General features: G+C 43.8%; 2 protein-coding genes across 2 annotated transcripts in view; one reads left to right on the top strand and one right to left on the bottom strand.

Moving 5' to 3' along the window:
* CDC23 (cell division cycle 23) overlaps window positions 1-14324 on the top strand; it is a 25955-nt gene extending 11631 nt beyond the window's left edge. Inside the window, exons 8-16 of the mRNA XM_012477145.2 lie at window positions 62-159; window positions 308-389; window positions 8581-8734; window positions 8853-8972; window positions 9303-9378; window positions 9705-9766; window positions 11707-11785; window positions 11861-11980; window positions 12799-14324. Coding sequence (XP_012332568.1) covers window positions 62-159; window positions 308-389; window positions 8581-8734; window positions 8853-8972; window positions 9303-9378; window positions 9705-9766; window positions 11707-11785; window positions 11861-11980; window positions 12799-12969 — 962 coding nt within the window. The 3' untranslated portion in view covers window positions 12970-14324. The remainder of the gene's footprint in view (window positions 1-61; window positions 160-307; window positions 390-8580; window positions 8735-8852; window positions 8973-9302; window positions 9379-9704; window positions 9767-11706; window positions 11786-11860; window positions 11981-12798) is intronic.
* KIF20A (kinesin family member 20A) lies at window positions 14200-23189 on the bottom strand. The gene is made up of 19 exons (XM_012477064.3): window positions 23059-23189; window positions 22102-22287; window positions 20463-20552; window positions 20244-20363; window positions 19521-19659; window positions 19209-19396; window positions 18993-19122; window positions 18620-18814; window positions 18401-18512; window positions 18228-18296; window positions 17886-18029; window positions 17593-17758; window positions 17319-17483; window positions 17050-17189; window positions 16810-16912; window positions 16305-16503; window positions 15957-16048; window positions 15634-15771; window positions 14200-14847 (listed from the first exon to the last, which is right to left on the bottom strand). Exons 2-19 carry the CDS (start codon window positions 22264-22266, stop codon window positions 14530-14532), a joined length of 2673 nt encoding a protein of 890 aa, XP_012332487.2. The 5' UTR covers window positions 22267-22287; window positions 23059-23189; the 3' UTR covers window positions 14200-14529.

Raw genomic sequence — 23189 nt, 5'->3', positions numbered from 1 at the left:
AAATACAATCAGACTCTGAGAGGTGCATTGTGCTGTTTTCTGAACTATCTTCTTTCTGCAGATATTGACAAAGCCCTCTCCATTTTTAATGAGCTAAGGAAACAAGACCCTTACAGGATTGAAAATATGGACACATTCTCCAACCTTCTTTATGTCAGGGTGAGCTGCTTCCCTTGCTTGGATTTGATTAAGCTCTTTTGTGCTCTAATCTCCTGGGTTGGATTGTCATTCACTTGTATTAGCTACAGGAAAAATAATTTAGGGAGTTCTTTTGTCATGCTTAGATTTTCTTTTTCTTTTATCCCAGAGCATGAAATCGGAGTTGAGTTATCTGGCTCATAACCTCTGTGAGATTGATAAATATCGTGTAGAAACATGCTGTGTAATTGGTAAGCGTTAACTACATTTTTTTCTTTTAAGATTTGTGTTTATTACAAGTAACATATGTGAAAATAACCACAATTAGTCAGGGATGGTGATCTGTGCCTTTAGTTTCCTCTACTCAGGAGACTGAGGTGGGAGGATCGCTTGAGTCCAGGATGTCAGGGCAGCAGTCAGCTGTGATCACGTCACTGCACTCCAGGGCTGGGCAACAGAGTGAGAGCCCATCTCTTAAACAAACAGAAACCCAATAATACAAAAGTACCAAAGGTAACAATTACATACCATAGAATGTAAAAGCTCACTGTAATCCCACTCTGAGGATTGTTTGGTGAACATGATTCCAGAATATTTTTCTGTGCATAAATATTAAAAATGTATGTGTATGGCTGGGCAGGGTGGCTCATGCCTGTAATTCCAGCACTTTGGGAGGCTGAGGCGGGTGGATCATGAGGTTAGGAGTTTGAGACCAGCCTGACCAACATGGTAAAACCCTGTCTCTACTAAAAATACAAAAATTAGTTGGGCACGGTGGCAGGCGCCTGTAAAGCCAGCTATGGGGAAGCTGAGGCAGAATTGCTTGAGCCCGGGAGGCGGAGGTTGCAGTGAGCCGAGATCATGACAGTGAGCCGAGATCATGCCACTACACTCTAACCTGGGTGAAAGAACAAGACTCTGTCTCAAAAAAAAAAAAAATAAAAGTATGTGTATATGTCTTTGTCTATATTGTTTGCTTGCAAAAACGATATCATTATACATAGTGCTATCTAACTTCCTTTCTTTAAACTTAATATATCTTTGTCATCTTTTCATGTTAGAACATTTAAGCTTGTATTATTTTTGATGACTCTCTAGCATTTTATAGATGTACCTTATTTTTTTTTTTTAAGAGATAGGGTCTTGCTCTGTCACCCAGGCTGGAGTACAGTGGCACAATCTTAGTTCACTGTAACCTCCAATCCCTGGGTTTAAGCAGTCTTCCTATCTTAGCCTCCCAAAATGCTGGGATTATATGTGTGAGCCACCACACCTGGCCATCATTTTAATTTAGTCATTTTCTATTATATAAGTTGTGGCTAGTTTTTATTAATATAAACATTGCTTCAGGAAACATCTTTGTACATGTATATTTATTTTTGCATACTTATGCAACTATATCTATATAATAGTTATGTAAAACATACATACCTTTGATCCAGCCTTTCATAGCAGTAAGAATTTTGAATCCAAAAAGAGATGAGACTGCCTGTTTTCCTACATTAGGGTGTCTCAGTCTGAGCACTATTGACATTTTGGGCTGGATAATTTTTTTTGTTGGGAGCTGTCCTATGCATCACAGATGTTAGCAGTATCCTTGGCCTCTACCCACTAGATGCCAGTAACTCCCTTCCCCCAGTTGTGACAATTTGACAACTGAAAGTGTTTCTAGACATTTCCAAATGTTCTCTGGGAGTCAGACTCACCCTCAGTTGATAGCCATGGCCCTCTATACTTGGCCATGCTGTGTGGCCTGATAATCAGTTGCCATAGACAGGTGAATGATCAATCCTGGATGAAAGTAAGTTTGGTTGGTTGTGACTGAAAACCTAGCTTCCCTGTTCCTGGGTCTGGTCACATTACATTGACATCATATATTTGTACCTTTCCAGGTTAGGATATTGTTAATAAACAGAAGGAATTTTAATCTATCAGTAGTTCAGTAAATTTTTTTTAGCCCTTGAAGAAGTTATGTGGTGGCTCACGCCTGTAATCCCAGCACTTTGGGAGGCTAAGGTAGGAAGATCACTTGGAGGAGTTCGAGACCAGCCTGGCCAACGTGGCAAAACTCTGTCTCTACTAAAAATACAAAAAAATTAGCTGGGTGTAGTGGCACATACCTATAGTTCCAGCTACTCCAGAGGCTTAATTAAGCAGGAGCATCTCTTGAACCCGGGAGGCAGAGACTGCAGTGAGCCAAGATCGTGCCTTTGCACTCCAGCCTGGGTGACGGAGCTAGACTCCATCTCAAAGAAGAAGAAAAAGAATTCTGTGAGAACACAGTTTAACAAGGAACAAATCTTTTCAGTATCAGAGCATTATAAATAAATCATAAATTCCATTACGGTGAGACTGGGACTCCAGTTTATTCGGAAAGCATCTCCTTTGCATCCTCTGTGTGCTAGGCACTGTGCCTTGTATTGTAATACCTACCCGAATTGCCTATTGAAGATAACCAAAAGAAAACAACTATAATTCAGTGTATTGAGTGTTATGATTAAGGTAAACCAAAGATGCTAAGGGAATATATAGGAAAAGCATCTAATTAGCCTGAGATTAGGGAAGGCTTCTTAGAGAAGGTGATGCTTAAAGGATGGGCAGGAGAAAAAGAACTCAAGAAGGGAGAAGGGTTGACTTCGGAAGGGCATCACAGTACAGAGGCATTGAAGTGTGCAGCAGACATTGTGCTTGAAATAGTTCACTGTGCCTGAGGCTTGGTGTGGGAGGTAAGAATGTACAAATGGGCTAGATCTTGAAGAGCCTTGATGCCTTTCTAAAGTGGTCAAGAGCTGGGCACAGTTGTGTGTGCCTATAGTCCCAGCTACTCCAGAGGCTGTGGTGGAAGGATTACTTGAGCTTAGGAGTTAGAATCCAACCCAGGCAACATAGTAAGACCCCACCTCTAAAAAATTTTTTTTAGAAATTAAAAAAAAAAAAAGGATGGCTGGAGACAGTGTGCTGGAAGGATTAGAGAAAGGGCAAGACGGCCGGGCGCGGTGGCTCACGCCTGTAATCTCAGCACTTTGGGAGGCCGAGGCGGGCGGATCACCTGAGGTCAGGAGTTCAAGACCAGCCTGGCCAACATGGTGAAACCCCGTCTTAAAAAAAAAAAAAGAAAGGGCAAGACTAGAGGCAGGGAGGCCAGGTAGGGGGATGTTACGATAATTTAGTCCTAGGAATGACAGCCTAAATTGATGTATTGGCAGGAGGAATAGAGAGAGGCAATTGGATTTATTTATTTATTTAGACGTGGAGTTTCGCTCTCGTTGCCTAGACTGGAGTGCAGTGGCGTGATCTCGGATTACTGCAGCCTCCACCTCCTGGATTCAAGCAGTACTCCTGCCCAGAGTCCTGAGTAGCTGGGATTACAGGCGCCCACCACCATGTCTGCTAATTTTTTGTATTTTTAGCAGAGACAGGGTTTTGCCACATTGGCCAGATTGGTCTCGAATTCCTGGAGATTGCCAACCTTGGCCTCCCAAAGTGCTGGGATTACAGGCATGAACCACCGCACCTGGCCAGCAATTGGATTTAAAAGTTATTTAGGAACTAGAACAGACGGGAATTGGTGATTGGGTAACCAGATTGATACCATTGCCCATTATTTTATTTTATTTATTTTTTGACATGGAGTTTTGCTCTTTTTTACTCAGGCTGGAGTGTGGTGAAGTGATCTCAGTTCACTGCAACCTCCGCCTCCCGAGTTCAACCGATTCTCCTGCCTCAGCCTCCCGAGTAGCTGGGATTACAGGCATGCTACATCACATCTGGCTGATTTTTGTATTTTCAGTAGAGTTGGGGTTTTACAATGTTGTCCAGGTTGGTCTTGAACTCTTGACTTCAAATGATCCGACCCCCTCGGCCTCCCAGATTGCTGGGATTACATGCGTGAGTGACTGCACCAGCTTTATTTTATTTTATATTTGAGATGGAGTCTTGCTGTGTTGCCCAGGCTGGAGTGCAGTTGTATGACCTTGGCTCATTACAACCTCTGCCTCCTGGGTTCAAGTGATTATCCTGCTTCAGCCTCCAGAGTAGCTGGGCTTACAGGTGCCCACCACCACGCCTGGCTAATTTTTGTATTATTTTTAGTAGAGACAGAGTTTTGCCATGTTGGCCAGGCTGGTCTTGAATTCCTGGTTTTGGGTGATCCACCTACCTTGGCCTTCCAAACTACTGGGATTACAGGCATGAGCCACTGTGCCCAGCCTATTTTATTTTATTATTGTTTTTTTATATAGAGACAGGGTCTTGATCATAGCTCACTGTAACCTTGAACTCCTGGGCTCAAGTGATCTCCGGCCTTAACCTCCCAAAGTGCTAGGATTACAGGTGTCAGCCACCATGCTTGGTTCCAGTACCCTTTACATGATGAAAGGAAATAGAGATAGGGAACATAATGAACAGTTCTTTTTTTGACGTATTTTTAATGGTTCTTTTTTAAACGGAGACAGTTAAAATCAAAGGAAGCCAGCCATGATTACTAGCATCAGTAGTCTTCGTGATTTGTGAGGCCGAGGCAGGAGATAGCTCGAGCCCAGGGTTTGAGTCCAACCTGAGCAACACCATCTGGCATTAGATAGTGAGACCCCATCTCTATTAAAAAAAAAAATTAGGCCAGATGTGGTGGCTCATGCCTGTAGTCCCAGCACTTTGGGAGGCCAAGGCAGGTCAAACACTTGAGGTCAGGAGTTCGAGACCAGCCTGGTCAACATGGTAAAACCCTGTCTCTACTAAAAATACAAAAATTAGCTAGGCATGGGGGTGGGTGCCTATAATCCCAGTACTTGGGAGAATGAAGCAGGAGAATTGCTTGAACCTAAGAGGTGGAGGTTGCAGTAAGCTGAGATTGTGCCATTGCACTCCAGCTTGGGTGACAGCGAGACTCTGTCTCAGAAAATTAAAAAAAAAAAAAAAAAAAAAAAAACCCAGCACATATATGAAGAATAATTATTTAGAAGTTTCTTTTTTTCTTTGTTTTAATAATCATTTGAGGCAAACACCTTAATGAACTGTTTTTTTCCTCAGTATATCTGTAGTGCCCAGTAAAATTTCTGACATATAGTCAATAAATCTTTGTTGAATTCAGCCTACCTACCTTAAAAAATTAGAGCAGGGAACATTAGATATGACAAAAAATATACTTTAGCTTTCATATTATAGACAGTTCAGAGGAAGTGAAAAGGAGAAAGAAGGATGGAGAGAAGGAAAGGAAGCTGAGGACCTGAGAGAATGCAACAATCTTAAGAGTAGAGTGATGGCAAGAATCTCCTACTTGTTTAGTCCTGGCTGTTTTTGCTCTTATGTCTTGATATGACTTGCTCCCTTCTGTACCTGTCAGTCACAATCTCTGAGAGGCAGCATTTTATATACATACATACACTACACAGACATATACTGCAGTATAACATAGTTAAGCTTTGGACTCTGAGCCAGATCGCCCAATTTTAAATTCTGGTTCAGATGCTAACTAGCTGTGTTATCTTCGACAAGTTACCTAACCTTCTGTGCTTTAGTTCCCTCATCTGTAAAAGGAGAATAATAAAATGCAAGCCACTGTGCCTGGCCCATAAAGGAGATTTTTTAAAGTGCAGGGTTTCTTTTGCTTGCTGCACCTCTCCCCTTTTAAGTTATTGGTGTTACCATGTTCTCATGCCACATTAAAAGGAATATATATATATATACATACACAGGGTTTAATGGGCTGCTTGCTTTACAAAAATAGAATATTATATACATACTCAGCATTTTGCTTTTCTCATTCAACAGTATTTCATGAAAATCCTTCCAATATTGGTGTAGCTCTTCATTTTTTAAAACAATATAGCTTAGGGCCAGGTGTGGTGGCTAATGCCTGTAATCCCAGCACTTTGGGAGGCCAAGGCGGGTGGATCACCTGAGGTCAGGAGTTCGAGACCAGCCTGACCAACATGAAGAAACGCCATCTCTACTAAAAATACAAAAAATTAGCTGGGTGTGATGGCACGTGCCTGTAATACCAGCTACTTGGGAGGCTGAGGTAGGAGAATCACTTGAACCTGAGAGGCAGAGGTTGCAGTGAGCCGAGATCACACCATTGCACTCCAGCCTGGGCAATGAGCTAAATTCTGTCTCAGAAAACAAAAAACAAAAAACAGCTTTATTGAGGTATAACTTACATACCATAAAATGTTGTTTACATTTCAATGTGTTTTTGTAAATTTATACAGTTTGTAACCATTACCATAATCTAGTTTAGAATATTCCATCACCCCAAAAAGTTCCCTCATGTCTATTTGCAGTCAGTCCCATTCCCATCCCCCAATAATCACTGCTTTGCTTCTTTCTCTGTAGTTTCGCCTATTCCAGGAATTTCATATAAATGGATTCTTGCAATATGTAGTCTTATTGTCTGGCTTCTTTCAGTTAGCATTTTTTTTTTTTTAATAGGGTCTCTCTCACCCAGGCTGGCATGCAGTGGCATGAACTCCTGGGCTCAAGCTTTCTCCTACCTCAGCCTCTGGAGTAGCTGGAACTACAGTACTGTACCACCACACCTGGCTAATTTTTAGTTTTAGAGACAGGGTCTCACTATGTTGCCCATGCTGGTCTCAAACTCCTAGCCTTAAGTGATCCTCTCACTTCAGCCTCCCATCCATTAGCATGCTTTTGAGGTTCATCCATGTTGTATCATGTATCAGTAGTTCCTTTTGTTGCTGAGTAGTATTCCATGTTTGGATATTCCACATTTTGTTTATTCACCAGTTGATGTAAGACAGGTAGCTTTTATACTTTCTTCAGCTGAAATCTTTCACTTTCACTTTTTAAGACCAATGAAAATAGAACTGCTTTGATTCTCCTGTAAGAGGGAAACTTAGAACACTACCTTTTTTTTTTTCAGATGGAGTTTCATTCTTGTTGCCCAGGCTAGAGTGCAATGGCATGATCTTGGCTCACTGCAACCTCCACCTTCTGGGTGCAAGTGATTCTCCTGCCTCGGCCTCCCGAGTAGCTGGGATTATAGGCATGCGCCACCACACCTGGCTAATTTTATATTTTTAGTAGAGATGGGGTTTCTCTATGTTGGTCAGGCTGGTCTCGAACTCCCAACCTCAGGTGATCTGCCCGCCTCAGCCTCTCAAAGTGCTGGAATTACAGGTGTGAGCCACTGTGCCTGGCCAGAGAGCTACCTTTTTTGTTTTTTTGGTTTTTTTTTTGAGATGCAGTTTCAGTCTTGTTACCCAGGCTGGAGTGCAATGGCACCATCTTGACTCACTGCAACCTCCACCTCATGGGTTCAAGAGATTCTCCTGCCTTAGCTTCTGAAATAGCTGGGACTACAGGTGTGCGCCACCACCCCCAGCTAATTTTTGTATTTTTAGTAGAGACAGGGTTTTGCCATGTTGGCCAGGCTGGTCTCGAACTTCTGACCTCAGGTGATCCGCTTGCCTTGGCCTCCCAAAGTGCTGCTGGATTACAGGCATGATTCACTATGCCCAGCCTGGGTCTTTAGAAACCTAGGCTCCAAGGAATATAGTTTGCAATCCACCAATGTAAAGCATAATCTAAGAAAATGTGTATATAGGCCAGATGTGCTGGCTCATGCCTTTAATTCCAGCATTGTGGGAGACCGAGACAGGAGGATCGCTTGAGCTCAGGAGTTTGAGACCACTGTGGCAACATAGGAAAACCCTGTCTCCACAAAAAAATTTAAAAATTACCCAGGCTTGGTAGCATGTGCTTGTGGTCCCAGCTATTGGAAAGCCTTATGTGGGAGGATCGCTTGAGCTCAGGAGGTTGAGGCTGCAGTGGGCTGTGATTGCACTCTTGCATTGCAGCCTGAGTGACAAAGCAAGACCTTGTCTCAGAAAAAAAAGAAAAAAAAAAGAATATGTATATAAATGGTATATCCAGGTGATATTAAAAGGAAGAAGATTTTGCAGTGTTTAGGAATACTTTTTTTTTTTCTTGAGACAGAGTCTCACTCTGTCACCCAGGCTGGAATGCAGTGGCGCCATCTTGGCTCACTGCAACCTCTGCCTCCCGGGTTCAAGTGATTCTCCTGCCTCAACCTCCTGAGTAGCTGGGATTACAGGCGTGTGTCACCACACCCAGTGAATTTTTGTATTTTTAGTAGAGGCAGAGTTTCATTATGTTGGTCAGGCTGGTCTCAAACTCCTCGTGATCCGCCTGCTTTGGCCTCCCACAGTGCTGGGATTACAGGCATGAGCCACTGTGCCCAGCTTGAAATACTTTTTCTTTTTTTTTAAACCAGAATGTATAACAGATGAAATATATTTCCTAAGGGAATGATATTTCCCTTTTGTACAATTTGGCTGTTTTGCCAGGACTTTAGAGGGAGTGGGTTATGGTTTCATGCCCATTTGGTGAAATGCTATCTATTTTAATGGTCTTTTATTTTTACCTTTCTGATTATTCATTTTTTGTTTGATTTTTAATCAGGCAATTATTACAGTTTACGTTCTCAGCATGAGAAAGCAGCCTTATATTTCCAGAGAGCCCTGAAATTAAATCCTCGGTATCTGGGTGCCTGGACACTGATGGGACATGAGTACATGGAGATGAAGAACACATCTGCTGCTATCCAGGCTTATAGGTGATTATCTAGAGTGGGGTGAGGTGGAGCAGATTTCTGTGATGTTAGGAGCCTCTAAGCCTGCAAGTTGCTAACCTTGATTCTGCCTTCTTAGCAGTCTGTCTTTTCTGTTTCTTAGACATGCCATTGAAGTCAATAAGCGGGACTACAGAGCTTGGTATGGCCTTGGGCAGACCTATGAAATCCTTAAGATGCCATTTTACTGCCTTTATTATTATAGACGGGCCCACCAGCTTCGGTAAGTCTGGTCACTTGACAATGTGTCTGACGTGGCAGGAGCTAATAACTTTTTTTTCCCTTTTGATAGCTGTTGTCAAATCACAGTGGATGGTTTTGACTCTTGGAGACCTGAGTTTAAACTTGCTAAATGCTGTTTGGTTATATTCATTTAGTATATTTCACTAACGGGTTAATAGTGTAATTATGAACACAAAGTAATCTATTATATGGAGCATTAGGTTAAAGTCCCGTTGTTTCATAGATTTGAAATAGTGGTGTACTGGTTCCTCAAGGGAGAACTTCAGTTTCTGTAAAGTCTTTGCTCAGACTGCCTATTCTTCTTTCTCAGACCCAATGATTCTCGCATGCTGGTTGCTTTAGGAGAATGTTATGAGAAGCTCAATCAACTGGTGGAAGCCAAAAAGGTACCTTAAATTGGGTCCTAAAGAATTTGGGTGGAAATCTGCTGTTTAGATGAATGTGGGGCTATTTATGCTTTAATTTTTCCCTTATTCTGATCTAGGTACATAGGAAAGTCTGAATATTTATAGATACATAGTATGAAAGCAAAGCTAAGCCAAGATCATCAGTGGGAATGTCAGTATGTAGCCTAGACCTATCAGAACTAGTAAAAATGACTTGCGTTCTATAAATCTGAACTTCTGGGAGGCTTGCAGGGTCTTAACCTTCGTATGATTTAGTCATGGCACATGGGACGATGGTCAAAATTACCAATTTATTTTTTTGACAGTGTTATTGGAGAGCTTACGCCGTGGGAGATGTGGAGAAAATGGCTCTGGTGAAACTGGCAAAGTGAGTGAAAGGAGTGAAATGCTATTGATATTTCTGTGGGCTTCTCTGGGATGGTGGGTCCTGCATGCTCTAGAGCCACCTATCTACCCATCATTCTACATGGGTATGGGGATGTAGCAGGATGTATGAAAGCTGTCTGTGAATGTAGCCATTTTGACCCTAGAGAATGCCACTTCTGGCTGGGCGTGGTGGTTCACGCCTATAATCCCAGCACTTTGGGAGCCCGAGGCAGGTGGATCACCTGAGGTCAGCAGTTTGAGACCAGCCTGGCCAACATGGTGAAACCCTGTCTCTACTAAAATACAAAAAATTAGCTGGGCATGGTGGCGCATGCCTGTAATCCCAGCTACTCAGGAGGCTGAGGCAGGAGAATTGCCTGAACCCAGGAGGCGGAGGTTGTGGTGAGCCGATATCGCACCATGGCACTCCAGCCTGGGTAAAAAGAGCGAAACTCCGTCTCAAAAAGAGAAACAACCAAAAATTAGCCAGGCATGGTGGCGGTTGCCTGTAATCCCAGCTACTTGGGAGGCTGAGGCAGGAGAATTGATTAAACCCTGGAGGTGGAGGTTGCAGTGAACTGAGATTGCACCATTGCACTCCAGCTGGGTGACAAGAGCAAAACTCTGTCTCAAAAAAGAGAGAATGCCACTTCTCTTGAAGGAGGGCAGTTGCTTTCCTATTAAATCAAGGGATCAAGAATGATTTCAAGAAAGAAATGATGAAATTTTTGTGTCAGAGCAGTGTAGGAAAACTACTTTTAATGTTAATTTCCTGATAAGGGCCAGAAAAATTAGGAATAACTCAAATAGTAGGCAAAAAGGTTCTTTTTTTTTTTTTGAGATGGAGTTTCGCTCTTGTTGCCCAGGCTGGAGTGCCATGGTGCAATCTTGGCTCACCACAACCTCTGCCTTACGGGTAGAAGCGATTCTCCTGCCTCAGCCTCCTGAGTAGCTGGGATTACAGGTGTCTGCCACCACGCCCGGCTAATTTTGTAGTTTTAGTAGGGATGGAGTTTCTCCATGTTGGTCAGGCTGGTTTAGAACTCCTGACCTCAGGTGATCTGGCTGCCTCAGCCTCCCAAAGTGCTGGGATTACAGTGGTGAGCCACTGCACCTGGCCTCTTTTTTTTGAGGTGGATTCTTGCTCTGTTGCCCAGGCTGGAGCGCAACCTCCGCCTCCTGGGTTCAGATGATTCTCTGAACAGGTGCATGACATGACACTGAGCTAAATATATTTAGTATTTAGTAGAGATGGGATTTTACCATGTTGGTCAGGCTGGTCTTGATCTCCTGACCTTGTGATCTGCCTACCTCGGCCTCCCAAAGTGCTGGGATTACAGGGATGAGCCACTGAGCCGTCCCCTCCGGCTGCTTTTTTTTTTGAGTCAGAGTCTTACTTTGTGGCCCAGGCTGCTGTGTACTGGCACAATCTGGGCTCATTGCAACCTCTACCTCCCGAGTTCAAGCAATTCTCCTGCTCCAGCCTCCTGAGGTGGGATTACAGGCATGTGTCACAACACCTGGCTAATTTTTGTATTTTTTCTTTTTTTAAGTAGAGATGGGGTTTCACCTTGTGGGCCAGGCTGGTCTCAAACTCCTGACCTCAAGTGATCTGCCCACCTTGGCCTTCCAAAGTGCTGAGATTACAAGCATGAGCCACCTTACTCTGGGTAATCCTCGAGAATTTTTGCAAGGATGTATTATCTAGCTTAGATAGTAATGTTTATTAACTCTCCTTTCATCATTAGCAGAGTAATGATTCTAAGCTTTGATAACAGTAACTATCACATCTAATACTACTCTAGTTCTGAGGATACCATTTATGTCAAGATTGATACTTACCTATGTATTGTTGTTTTTTTGATCTCGTGTACTTTTACTTTTTATCACCAAGTTGCTTTGAGATATCATTTGTACTTAAAAGACCAGTTTCTTTTGTAGGCTTCATGAACAGTTGACTGAGTCAGAACAGGCTGCCCAGTGTTACATCAAATATATCCAAGATATCTATTCCTGTGGGGTATGTATCATACCATGAGAATTATATTGCTGTTATTATTCCTGTCACCTCAGTCATTTTGCTTTCCCTTTCTAGGAAATAGTAGAACACTTGGAGGAAAGCACTGCTTTCCGCTATCTGGCCCAGTACTATTTTAAGTGCAAACTGTGGGATGAAGCTTCAACTTGTGCACAAAAGTGTTGTGCATTCAATGATGTGAGTATCAGTTCTTTAATAAAAGGTTTGGATTTTAGGCTAGGAACACAAGATCCTTACCATGCTGTGGGGGTGGAAGGAAGAATTTAAGTGGAAAGCCTACCTGGGCTAGGCACAGTAGCTTACACCTATAATCCCAACAGTTTGGGAGGCTGAGGCAGGAGGATCACTTGAGCTCAAAAGGAGTTTAAGAACAGTCTGGGCAACAAAGGGAGACGTTGTCTCTACCAAAAATAAATTTTGCCAGGTTTGGTGGTGCATGCCTGTGGTCCCAGCTACTCAGGAGGCTGAGGTGACAGAGGACTTGAACTTTAGAGGTTGAGGCTACAGTGAGCCTTGATCACACCACTGCACTGTAGCCTGGGTGACACAGTGAGACCCCATCTCAAAAAAATAAACAAGCAAGCTACATGCCTGTCTTGATCTGTGGAACTTGTATATCAGATCTTTTTTTTTTTTTGAGATGGTTTCGCTCTTGTTGCCCAGGCTGGAGTGCAATGGTGTACTCTTGGCTCACTGCAACCTCTGCCTCCTGGGTTCAAGTGATTCTCTTGCCTCAGCCTCCCGAGTATCTGCGATTACAGGAATGGGCCACCACACCCGGCTAATTTTGTATTTTTAGTACAGACAGGGTTTCTTTATGTTGGTCGGGCTGGTCTTGAACTCCCGACCTTAGGTGATCCTCCTGCCTTGGCCTCCCAAAGTGCTGGGATTACAGGCGTGAGTCACCACACCTGGCCATATATCAGCATCTTAATTACTTGTTTTTGAGATTAGCTCTGGACATGTTTTGAGACATTTGCCTGACTTTGTTGCAGACCCGGGAAGAAGGTAAGGCCTTACTCCGGCAAATCCTACAGCTTCGGAACCAAGGCGAGACTTCCACCACCGAGGTGCCTGCTCCTTTTTTCCTGCCTGCTTCACTGTCTGCTAACAACACTCCCACACGCAGAGTTTCTCCACTCAACTTGTCTTCTGTCACGCCATAGTTGGCTACTCTCGAGCCAGCATATTGTTAGACTCATCTTAATTAAGCCTTACGTCTATGTAACAAACAGTACGTCTGTTCCAAGGACCTCAGCTCTTGTTTCTATAGATGGCCACAGCTCCATAGGGACAGCTTGTATAATTACCCTCAGAGGCTGACTGACAGAATACTGGCAAGAACAGACATTGTCTTACCAGTTAGAAGCACTTCTATCTTACCAGTTAGAAGCACTTCTACCCATATCTCACTTCTGTCCAGAGTAGCTTTAGATCTTGGCCTTCTCTGAATGCATTTTTAAATTTTTTTGCCCCCAAGAAAGTCCCTTTAATAGCACTTTAGCACAGGCAATGCTACAGGAAGTGTCAGTGCTGCTGAGAGTGAAAAAAAGGCAAAGAAAGGAGGAAACTCTGCCACTCTACCCTCAGCTGGCAGTAATAGGGCACTGAGTACCCAAGGAAGAAGTCAGAGCAATGGATACAAATGACCTTGCTCTTAGATTTGCTGAGCAGGATCCCTATTCTGATGTCAGAGATTAGGTTTAAGTGGAATAGAGCTATCCATTTGTTCTACTCTATGGAGACAATCTTCCAAAACAGTTTTGAGGGGTCTTCTAAAAGCTTTCAAATTGGAAGTAACTCACTAGAGTTGAGTAAAAGAAGGTCAAAAAAGAATCTCACAGAGCTTGGGACTGCTGATAGCCCTTAATGAGGGCAAAAGATGGCTATATTGTTAGCTATACTCCTACCAAAGCAAAGCAAGGAGGTAGGATTATAATTTCACAGACATTTGGAAATAATGTTTGTGACTATCCATACAAGAATAAACTCACTTCAAGCTGGTCTGTTTTAATGAATTTTCAATGTAATTATCTATTATTTTCTCCCTCTCATCTGCAACAGAATACATTTCTTCAGCCTTTATCTAGATGAGATAAAGGAAATCATTCTTGTGGTGCTCTTGGAGAGTTTCAGGCCTGTGCATGTGTATACAGCAGGAGGTAATAAGCTATGTCTGTTGTAATGAATTTGTACAGTAGATGCTATGGATCATTCTTCTGAGCTCAGGGTCCAGACTTCATTCTTATTCCCAGAATTTTGTGTTACCTTTTTACCTCCTAACATATGACACTTCATCTTATATTAAGGAAGGTTTAGAATATCTAATACTACTTGAATTCATTTCTTACTAAGCCTTCTTAGGCAAGCTGTATACTAGTTACTGGTCTCCACTGCCATGCTTTTTCAAGGTTCCCATGGTCCAGAATGATGTTTGATTCTCAATTTTTCTGTCCCCTTTATAATTTGTTTTAATGATTTTGCTACATTTGAAATTCAATAAAAAATGTGAACAATAATATCATCTTTAATGTAACTTTTTTGTGTGTGCATAGAACCCATATAAAAGTGAAAAAAAAAAATGAGATTACATAGGTGATTGATTATAATACAAAAGTGGGAAAAAACCTTTCTGATATATGGTAAAGCTTAAAAGAGACCTATTTCTTCAGAAGAGTAGCCGACCCACCTCAGGGCCATGACTGCTCTTCTCTTTCCCCACAGCCTTAGTACTTTTTGCCAAAAGGCCCAGATTTGAGTAAAGGGGAGCGCCGTGAGCGTAGGATCCGGGCATAAGGGCTGCAGTCTGTTGAGCTTTGGCAGGTTGGTGTCCGGGGAAGTAAATTTCGAAGAAATGGTTTCTTCCCTGGGGGCTGTTGGTTTGGTTGTTGGTTTTCCTGGTTGTCACCAAGGCGCTTTTTGGCAGAAACCTGGCCTTGGAGTTTTAGCACCGTATGATACTGCTCAGCAATACATGCTGCCTTCTTCCGAAGGTCCAGTTTGACTAGCACCATGTTGTTCTGCAGTTCAGCCAGAGTCTGGTCCTAAGGAAGATCAATAAAGTTATAGAAAACACTTTTGTCTGGTAGATTAGAGAAACAACAGGGCTAATACATACCACTCATTACTAGTTATTAATGACTGTTTCTTCAAAGATTAAAACTTTTTTTTTTTTAAAGATGGGGTTTCACCATGATGGCCAGGCTGGTCTTGAACTCCTGACCTCAGGTGATCCACCCACCTCGGCCTCCCAAATGTTAGGATTACAGGCGTGAGCCACTGCACCCGGCCTAAAGATTAAAACTCTAAGGTCAGAGCTTATAACTGGATAAGGGGGCATTTTCTGAGACCAACATATAAGCAGTGCTGAATAGGACATCTTCTAACCCATAAGGTAGTATGAGCTTGAGTAAATTTAATTTCTATGCACCTTAGTCTCTAGATATGAAATTAAATGTTGAGCTTAGTTTAAGATACACAGTTTTAATATCTCTGGAATCAGGATGCATCTTACTGATGAGAAATGTCATAGCTAAATTGTTAATTTTTTTTCTTAGTAGCACATAAAACAATGGGTTTTTAGATGAAATATAACAGTAACTACCTCCCTAAGGTGGTTGTGACAGAAAATGCCTATAAATTACTTAGCATAGTGCCTGGTACTTAGTAAATGCTTAACAAAAAAAATGGTTATTTTTATTTTGCAAATATACTGCTGTCACTCTTAAGTTCAGCCTAAAAATCTTTACCTTTTTCTTCTGGTCCTCTTTCCTTTCTCACATATACACTGGAGTGGGCTAGTAGGAGAGAAGTGGGTAGTTTGCCCTAACCTGTTTTATTAAGATGTCATCACAAGTGGTCAACGCTTGACGAAGTTTTCCTGCCCCAGTGCTGTGGCAACAAGCTCTCTCTGCTGATTGGAGAGACTCACCAAGTTTCTGAAGCTCTGTCCGCAGCAGCCATATATTCTGAAAAAGGGGAAGTAGGAATCAGATTGTGGGCAAGAGCAACCAGTATAGTAATCTGGAGGGGTCAGGTAGCCATTTGAAGAGAAGTAAAATTAGAAAGGCTAGTGAGCTGAGTGAAATAGCCACTCTCCAGCATCTTGAAATTGCCTTAGGTAAGAGTTTGGTAAACAGAGAAAGGTAATTACCTTCTGGCCCTCTTCTAACTTCTTGTCCACATCAATGGTGAAGGGCTTGGCTGAGGGTGGTGGTTCTAACATTTTCTGATACTTATGCAACTCTGAGGGAAGGAAATGGGAAACTTTATAAAATATGTGGGTTTTTTTTTTAAGCCTTGGCCCAGTCTCTTCAACTGAGTTAAGAGTAGCTTGTAGCAAATATAAAAAGTGAGGCTATGTGCATTCTAGATTGAAATGTCAGGGGGCTATAGCTTGCAGTTCAGGAAATTATGTTAGAGCAAGAGTCAGAAGGCCTGGATTTGAGTAACAGCTCATCCCTGAACCACTGTTATGTTTCCTGCCTGTCTCTTTCCTCACCTTCAGTGGTGGAGTTTAGCTCTGCTTTGCACTGCTGTAATTTAGCTTTAACCTCCTGAAGCTGCTGGGTGGAGGCAGAAGCTGCCAACCTTTGTGACCGCCGTAGGGACAGTTCAGACCCTGATTGCTGTTGGGCCACCGACTGTTGTCTGGCTTCCTGCAAGAGAGCTTCTAGCTCTTCAATCTTTTCATCTCGCTCCTAAGAGGGAAGCAGAGAGCACAATTCTGTGCAGAGCCAGAAAAATATTGCCGAGGCAGATGACTGAACAGAAAAAGCACTTCTGACACTGATCCCTTGAAAACCTGTTGTTAGCACTTAATACGATTTCCTGGCCAACTAAACCCTTAATCAATTCACCAAACATAGATTGAACCCAAAGCACTAAGAGGAATACAGAAAATATATTCCTGCCCTTACTGGAGTAGTTTACAAAATCTCTTTACTTCAGGCAAGCTAGTGATGGAAATCTGAGCAGTTAGTTGGAGCTGGCTCAGGGCAACTCACCTGAAGCTCTTCTTGGTAAAAACTTGTCAGTGACTCCTTAAGGATATTTAGTTTTTCTTCATACATTTCCTCCAATAGTTCCTTTTGGGTGTCCAAATGTTCACTGTCAGAAAAGAGAAGTGAGTGAAGATTCTGAGGAGTGAACTTGGGGAACAGATCTTGAGGCACAATTCCACCCAACTCCTTACTTCCTACCCTCTGTCCCAGGTGACAGAGCAAGAGGGATCACTCAGCTAGTACCTGCACCACTGTTCCCGCTGTTGCATCTGTTCTACCATCTCAGTGCAAATTTCATCTCGGAGCTGCATCTCCAGCTGCAACTTTTCCTGTCGTTCTTTCAAAAGCAGTACCTTCAGGGCTTTCACTACTTGTAGAAGCTCCTAGGAGAGACACACATGTCAGAGGTCATCAGATGCCCACGCCCTCAAGAGGCACAAGACCACCTGGAAGGCACCGTAGAAAATGTGTAGCTACTAAGCTGCCGCACCAAAGCCTTCTTGTATTCTCACCTCTTTGCCATACATGGAGATATCAGCTTCATTTTCAGTGTCATTATCAAGGCCTGCGTCTGCCTTAGCCCCTCTCTCTAAGCTGGGGGATGCCTGAAGACTATGTTCCTTGATGAATGAGTGCAGGGATGGGAATCCTAGTTGCACAGGTGGGGCATGCACAAGCTAGAGAGAAAAAAAATACATCTTACTTGACTCTATAAGTAGTCCCTAGGAGCTTTCTTAGAGTTACCAGTTCCAAGTGAGCATACCCATCATACCTCTAGCTTCTCACCTGGCTAGCAATGGCTGAGAACTTGGCCACATGAAGAGTCTCATCATAGGTAGATGCACAGGGATTCACATTGACAATCATGCAGGAACGGCCTCGGCCTGTGAAGAAACCTTGGAACACTCGAGTCAACTTGCTGTCACGGAAGGGAACCAAGTTCTGCTTTGAGCTGGCAGAGAATCAGAGATATTAGAGCTGTGAGCAGAACAGCAGCCTTTGGGGTAGCCTAGCACCAGTGGTGACAAGGAAGTCTCTGAGCAAATTGCAGAGCCTAAGGCTTATAGTCAAAAGCTCACCGGTTCTGCTGGTTCTGACGAAGGGCAGCAATACAGCGGCCCAGGGTGTGCAGAGAGGTGTTAATGTTTCCTGCTTCTTTCAACCGTTCACCACTCTTCTGATCTTTGCAGCGCTCTGAGCCAGCCAGATCACAGAGTGACAGCCTAGAATGATGCACAGGATCTGACAAGGGCCTCGTGTTGTGAGCCTTCTGGCCCTTTGTATAATTCTGGAGAGGGGAGGGCCCACTAAGAATCTCTGCACCCAAAGAAGGAGAACAAGTTCCCCTAAGAACCTCCCCCATGCTTTCCCAACTACCACTTATGACCAAGAAGCCCAAATTTCGAAATGGAAAAACTTACTCGCTGATCTTGGGGACTATATCTCCTTCCCCATGAAGGTGTAGGATCCTGATTGAGAAGATGCTGTGACTGGAAGTTATGAAAAACAGAAAGTCATTGCACATCTTCCATGACCAGGCAGAACACTAATGTTTCCTGGAACACAGTGAAGTTTATTCTTACAATCTACTCACCTGCGGCTGGAGTTCTGGTTGAGGTGGGTGCTGGCAAAGCTCTGGTTCTTACGACCCACTTTCAGGAGCTTCCAGGCCTCCTCAGCATCTTGAACATGAATCCAGTTGAGATCTGAGACCAAAGTAGAGAAGGGTATAAGATGGGAACATCCAACTCTTTTGCCAGTCTCTCCCCAATTGCCCTCCAGCATTCATGCCAGCTTCCCCCATTTCCCATACCTTTCACGTAGGGATTGCCATTTTGATCCTCGCATAGCCGCAAAGTCTGCCTCTTGCGCTGCTGGCTAGGCGGTTCTAACAGGTCATAAAGCAGTTCATTGTAGATCTCAAAGAATGAGATCCAGATGGAGAAGCGAATGTCTGCTGGGACAGGTACTGAGGCAGTGTCTGGCTGTGCCCATCGGTGACTTGTTTCTGGGGAAGAAGCCAATGTATAGGGCATCAACCTAGAGCAGTTCATCTCTCTTTTGGCCTGCAGGGGCCTCGGAAGGCAGACCTCAGATTGCAACCTCTGGTCTGTACTCCGGGCAGCTGTTAGGAACAGGGAGTGGGTTCCTACTGTTTCTTGGCAGAGCCCAGTCATCATACATACCATCCAGCTGGCTACTGCTGGTATACTGACTGAGGGAAGAGAGCCCAGCAATGCCACTGTCGAAGCTGGTGCTGGTACCTATCCGACTTTCAATGTAGACACTCCTCTTCAAGGAGGTGGACAGCTCCTCCTGGAGGGGCACAGGGAGAAGGTAAGCACAAAACTTCCCTAGATTTGTACCCCCTGCCCCCACTGCCATGGATACCAATGCTTTACCTCTTGGAGGCCTCCATTTAGCAGGGATAGCTTCTTCATTTCCTCCTGTCGGATCTGCTTGCTGTCTAGCCAAATTACCTCATTGGAGAGCAAGGGTTTCAGATCAGGTGTTGGATGAAGTTGGCCTTGGAGGCTATTGAAGATCAGTGCCAGAGACCGGGGGAGAATCCCTCCATCCTTGATGGTACCTGGAGGCATATGAAAGATGGACAGCTAAGGCAAGTGTCTTTCTCCCCCTAACTCAGAGTATCAAAAGGTAAAAACAATGCCATTACCAGCCAATCAGGAATCCTGTGAAGCGTTACTACTCACCTTGAATCGTGTGGGTTTTCCCCGAGTTAGTGACTCCATATGTATAGATGAGCCAGTTCTGGCCTTTGAGTACATCTTTTACCATCTCCTTCACAGTTAGGTTGAAGAAGGATGCCTGTCCCACTTCTGGCCCGAAGATCTAGAGAGGAATCCAGATTTTTAGTGGCCTATCCTTCATCTCCCACTTGCCTCCTGTGCAAAGCCGCAGATATATTCCTTCCTGAGTGGTTGGCTCTGGAGACCACTCAAGCAGCTTCTTCCTGCAGTGCTGCCAGCTGTTCCTGAAACACTGAGGACTAAGCACTCTCTGCTAGTCTATTTTTCACCCAAATCAACAAACACTTAAGGAATGTTATGCCCTAGGCCTGATGCTGTACACACAATGGGGCAATATAATGGCCCCCAAGTGTGGGCTTTGGAGATACATGGATCTAGTCTCAGGTCCTAACTCTACCAATGACTAGCTACATGGCTTCAACAATATTACATTCGTCACACTATCCTTGTCAGGAAAATAAGGAAATACTGATAATAATATAATTTGTTGGAATTGATATACATATATTACTTGACATAGTGACTAACATATAACTAGGGCCCTCAAAATTGTAAGTGTGCATATACAAGGAACTCACAATCAAGTAGAGAAGCTTTTCCTCTAAAGAGGGAATAAAGTTGCCCTTACATGTTGGTCCTTTGTTCACAGACCAGTACCCTCCATACCTGGGAAAAGGTGAACCTGTGGGTGGCTTGGCCAATTCCCCGCTCGTTGCTCTTCAGGGCAAAAGAATCCTTGGGTGCTTGTAGAACAAGGGTCTCCATATTTTCAATATGGACACAACCCTGAGAAGGGAGAAAATACAGTTGTCACAGAAGGCATTCCTGGGAATCTCTTTTGTGCTGCATCGTTTCACCTTAAATCCTCCCTTCTCAGACACTCACCTGATCTTCCTGTCGTTCCAACTCTGAAGGTAACAACGGCCTAATCCTCAGGTATACTTTCACCTTCTCCATACTGTCCTCAGATGGAACCTGTGGTACAATTCCAGCCCAGAACCACAGATTAATTTCAGCAGTTACCTCTGAGCAAATGGGCAAACAGTAGTTTCTAGGAACCATGATAATACTACCCCATTTCACCTCAAATGTCTCCATGCAGCTACTCTTTGGTTTTACAATTATTCCAACCCAAGTAGACATTTTTATGACTTTGTCACCCTTCCCTTTCTTATAGTTATCCTGCAAACCTGGTTTGCCATACCAGTGATCTGAGTTAGAATTTGTTGACTGGTATGAAAATTGGTATGTGATACTAAAGTAAAGCAGAAGCAGACATACTTGAATTTGAGTCCCAATTCCATCACTTAGTAACTATGAGACCTTGAACTATGAGTTCTTTAAATTCTTTGCCTCAGTTTCCTCATCTGCAGAATGAGGTTAATAATAGCACCCACATCATTCATTCAACAGATATTTAGAGGCTAGGTGCGGTGCCTCACACCTGTAATCCCAGCAATTTAGGAGGCTGAGGGGGGCAGATCACTTGAGGTCAGGAGTTCGACACTAGCCTGGGCAACACAGCAAAACCCCATCTCTACTAAAAATATAAAAACTAGTTGGGCTTGGTTGTGGGTGCCTGTAATCCCAGCTACTCAGAAGGTTGAGGCAGGGAGAGTTGCTTGGGCCCAGAAGGCAGAAGTTGTGCCATTGCACTCCAGCCTGGGCAACAGAGCGAGACTCCATCTCAAAACAAAAACAAAAAAAAACCCAGATATTTAGAGAGTGCCTACTATGGCCTAGGAACAGAGAAGCTCTGACAGTCCATAGTGAGAGACATCATCAAGGACCATGTTCTCATGGAACTTCATAAGTCTAAGAGAAACTCTATAAGAGGACAAAATGTAACAATGTACATTAATGTTTAGCATAGGACCTAGTATAGTATTTCTCAGCCAGGGTCATTTTCACTCCAAGGGCCATTTAGCAATGCCTGAAGTGCCTGAAGACATTTTTTGATTGTCACGAATGGGAAGGCACTACTGACATCTAGTGGGTAGAGACCAGGAATGCTGCTAAACATAATGCACAGGACAGATCCCTGAAAGAACTGTCTAGCCCCAATGTCAACAATGCTGTGACTGAGAAACCCTGACCTAACAGGAAAGCTACAACAAATTGAAGCTGTCGTGATACTATTAAAATCTGAACTGTACATTCTACTTACATGATGCCTATATGACCTTGTGCAAATTATTTAGCACAGCTGGGCCTCAAGGCAAAGATAGATAACTATTATCTTTCCCTGAGAGATTAACTGAGAGCATGCACTTGAGGGTACTTCATTAATGAAATGCAAACAATAGTTCTTGTGGACACACAACTCTTAAAATTTTTTTTTTTTACTTATCATACTCTTATTTTTTTTTTCTTTTTGTAGCCATTTTGTCCCAAATGCTCTTAATTTTGAATTGATCTCTCAGCCATTCAGGATTGCTAGTCTTTGACCTCATATTATCCCGTATGGACAACTATTGGCCTGAGTATATCACTTTCTGCCCCAGCCACTCCCCAGTTCCTTTACCTGCTGCTTGTCCTCCAGGGAGGCAGAGATGACAGAGCAGTCTGACAGAAGGTTCTTGCGTACCACAGATCCCAAATCTGCAGCTGTGGACTCAAACATGGGAGAAACTACGACATCGTCATCAGACAGCAAGCCCGCCGGTGGAGAAAGGATCCCTTGTGACATGATGGCAGGGGCAGCCTAGGTCTAAAAAGAGACAAAAACGTGGGCAGGAAGAACTTTTAGCAACAGAAGAGGCTGCGAATTTTAGATGAGAAGTCCCTTACCCCAGGACACCGGGTCCCGCTCCCTACTTCCTTTCTCCTCCAATTATGGCAAAGGGGAAGGGAATGAAAGAAGTTCACTTAATGAACAATTGGGAGAAGTTTGAGGTGGGATTTCTTTTTTGTTTTTTTGGGTTTTTTTTTGAGACGGAATCTCCCACTGTCGCCCAGCCTGTAGCGCAGTGGCGCGACCTTGGCTCACTGCAATCTCCGCCTCTTGGGTGGCAATTCTCCTGCCTCAGCCTCCCGAGTAGCTGGGACTACAGGCGTGCGCCACCACGCCCAGCTAATTTTTTTGTGTTTTTAGTAGAGACCGGGTTTCACCGTGTTGGCCAGGATGGTCTCGATCTCCTGACCTCGTGATCCGCACGCCTCTGCCTCCCAAAGTGCTGGGATTACAGGCTTGAGCCACTGTGCCCGGCCTTGGGGTGGCATTTCTGAACGCGAACAGAAGTCCACAGAAATCTGGCCCCAAAAGCAAAAGGCCAAGCCGCAAGTAGGGCGCCTAGCCCGCCGGTGCTGGGGAGGTGGTGTCAGGATCCCTCGGCTTCTTCTCTAACCTCACCCCAAGGCTCACGGTGAGAACAAAGATGCAGCATTAAGAGAAAGAGATGGCTGCAGCTCCGCCTTCTTAAAGCCTTTTCCGCGCGGGCAAGAGCGGGTAACTCGGACTCCAGCAGAGCCGCACACTTACCCGAAGACGTGCCACTTGATCCTCCTCGGGTACCAGCTCACTCACACCTGGTCTCCGAACCTGGACTTTCGCCGCCGGAGAGCACAACTCCGCTCTCGAGGGGCAGCTTTGTTACTGATACAATATTTTAA

This window comes from Aotus nancymaae, unplaced genomic scaffold, assembly GCF_030222135.1.
Source record: "Aotus nancymaae isolate 86718 unplaced genomic scaffold, 86718_ANA_hifiasm-v0.15.2.pri h1tg000064l_1, whole genome shotgun sequence".
In the NCBI taxonomy this organism is placed as follows: Eukaryota; Metazoa; Chordata; class Mammalia; order Primates; family Aotidae; genus Aotus; species Aotus nancymaae.
Note: the sequence above shows the minus strand (reverse complement) of the source record. Positions and strands in the feature narration are given on the sequence as shown.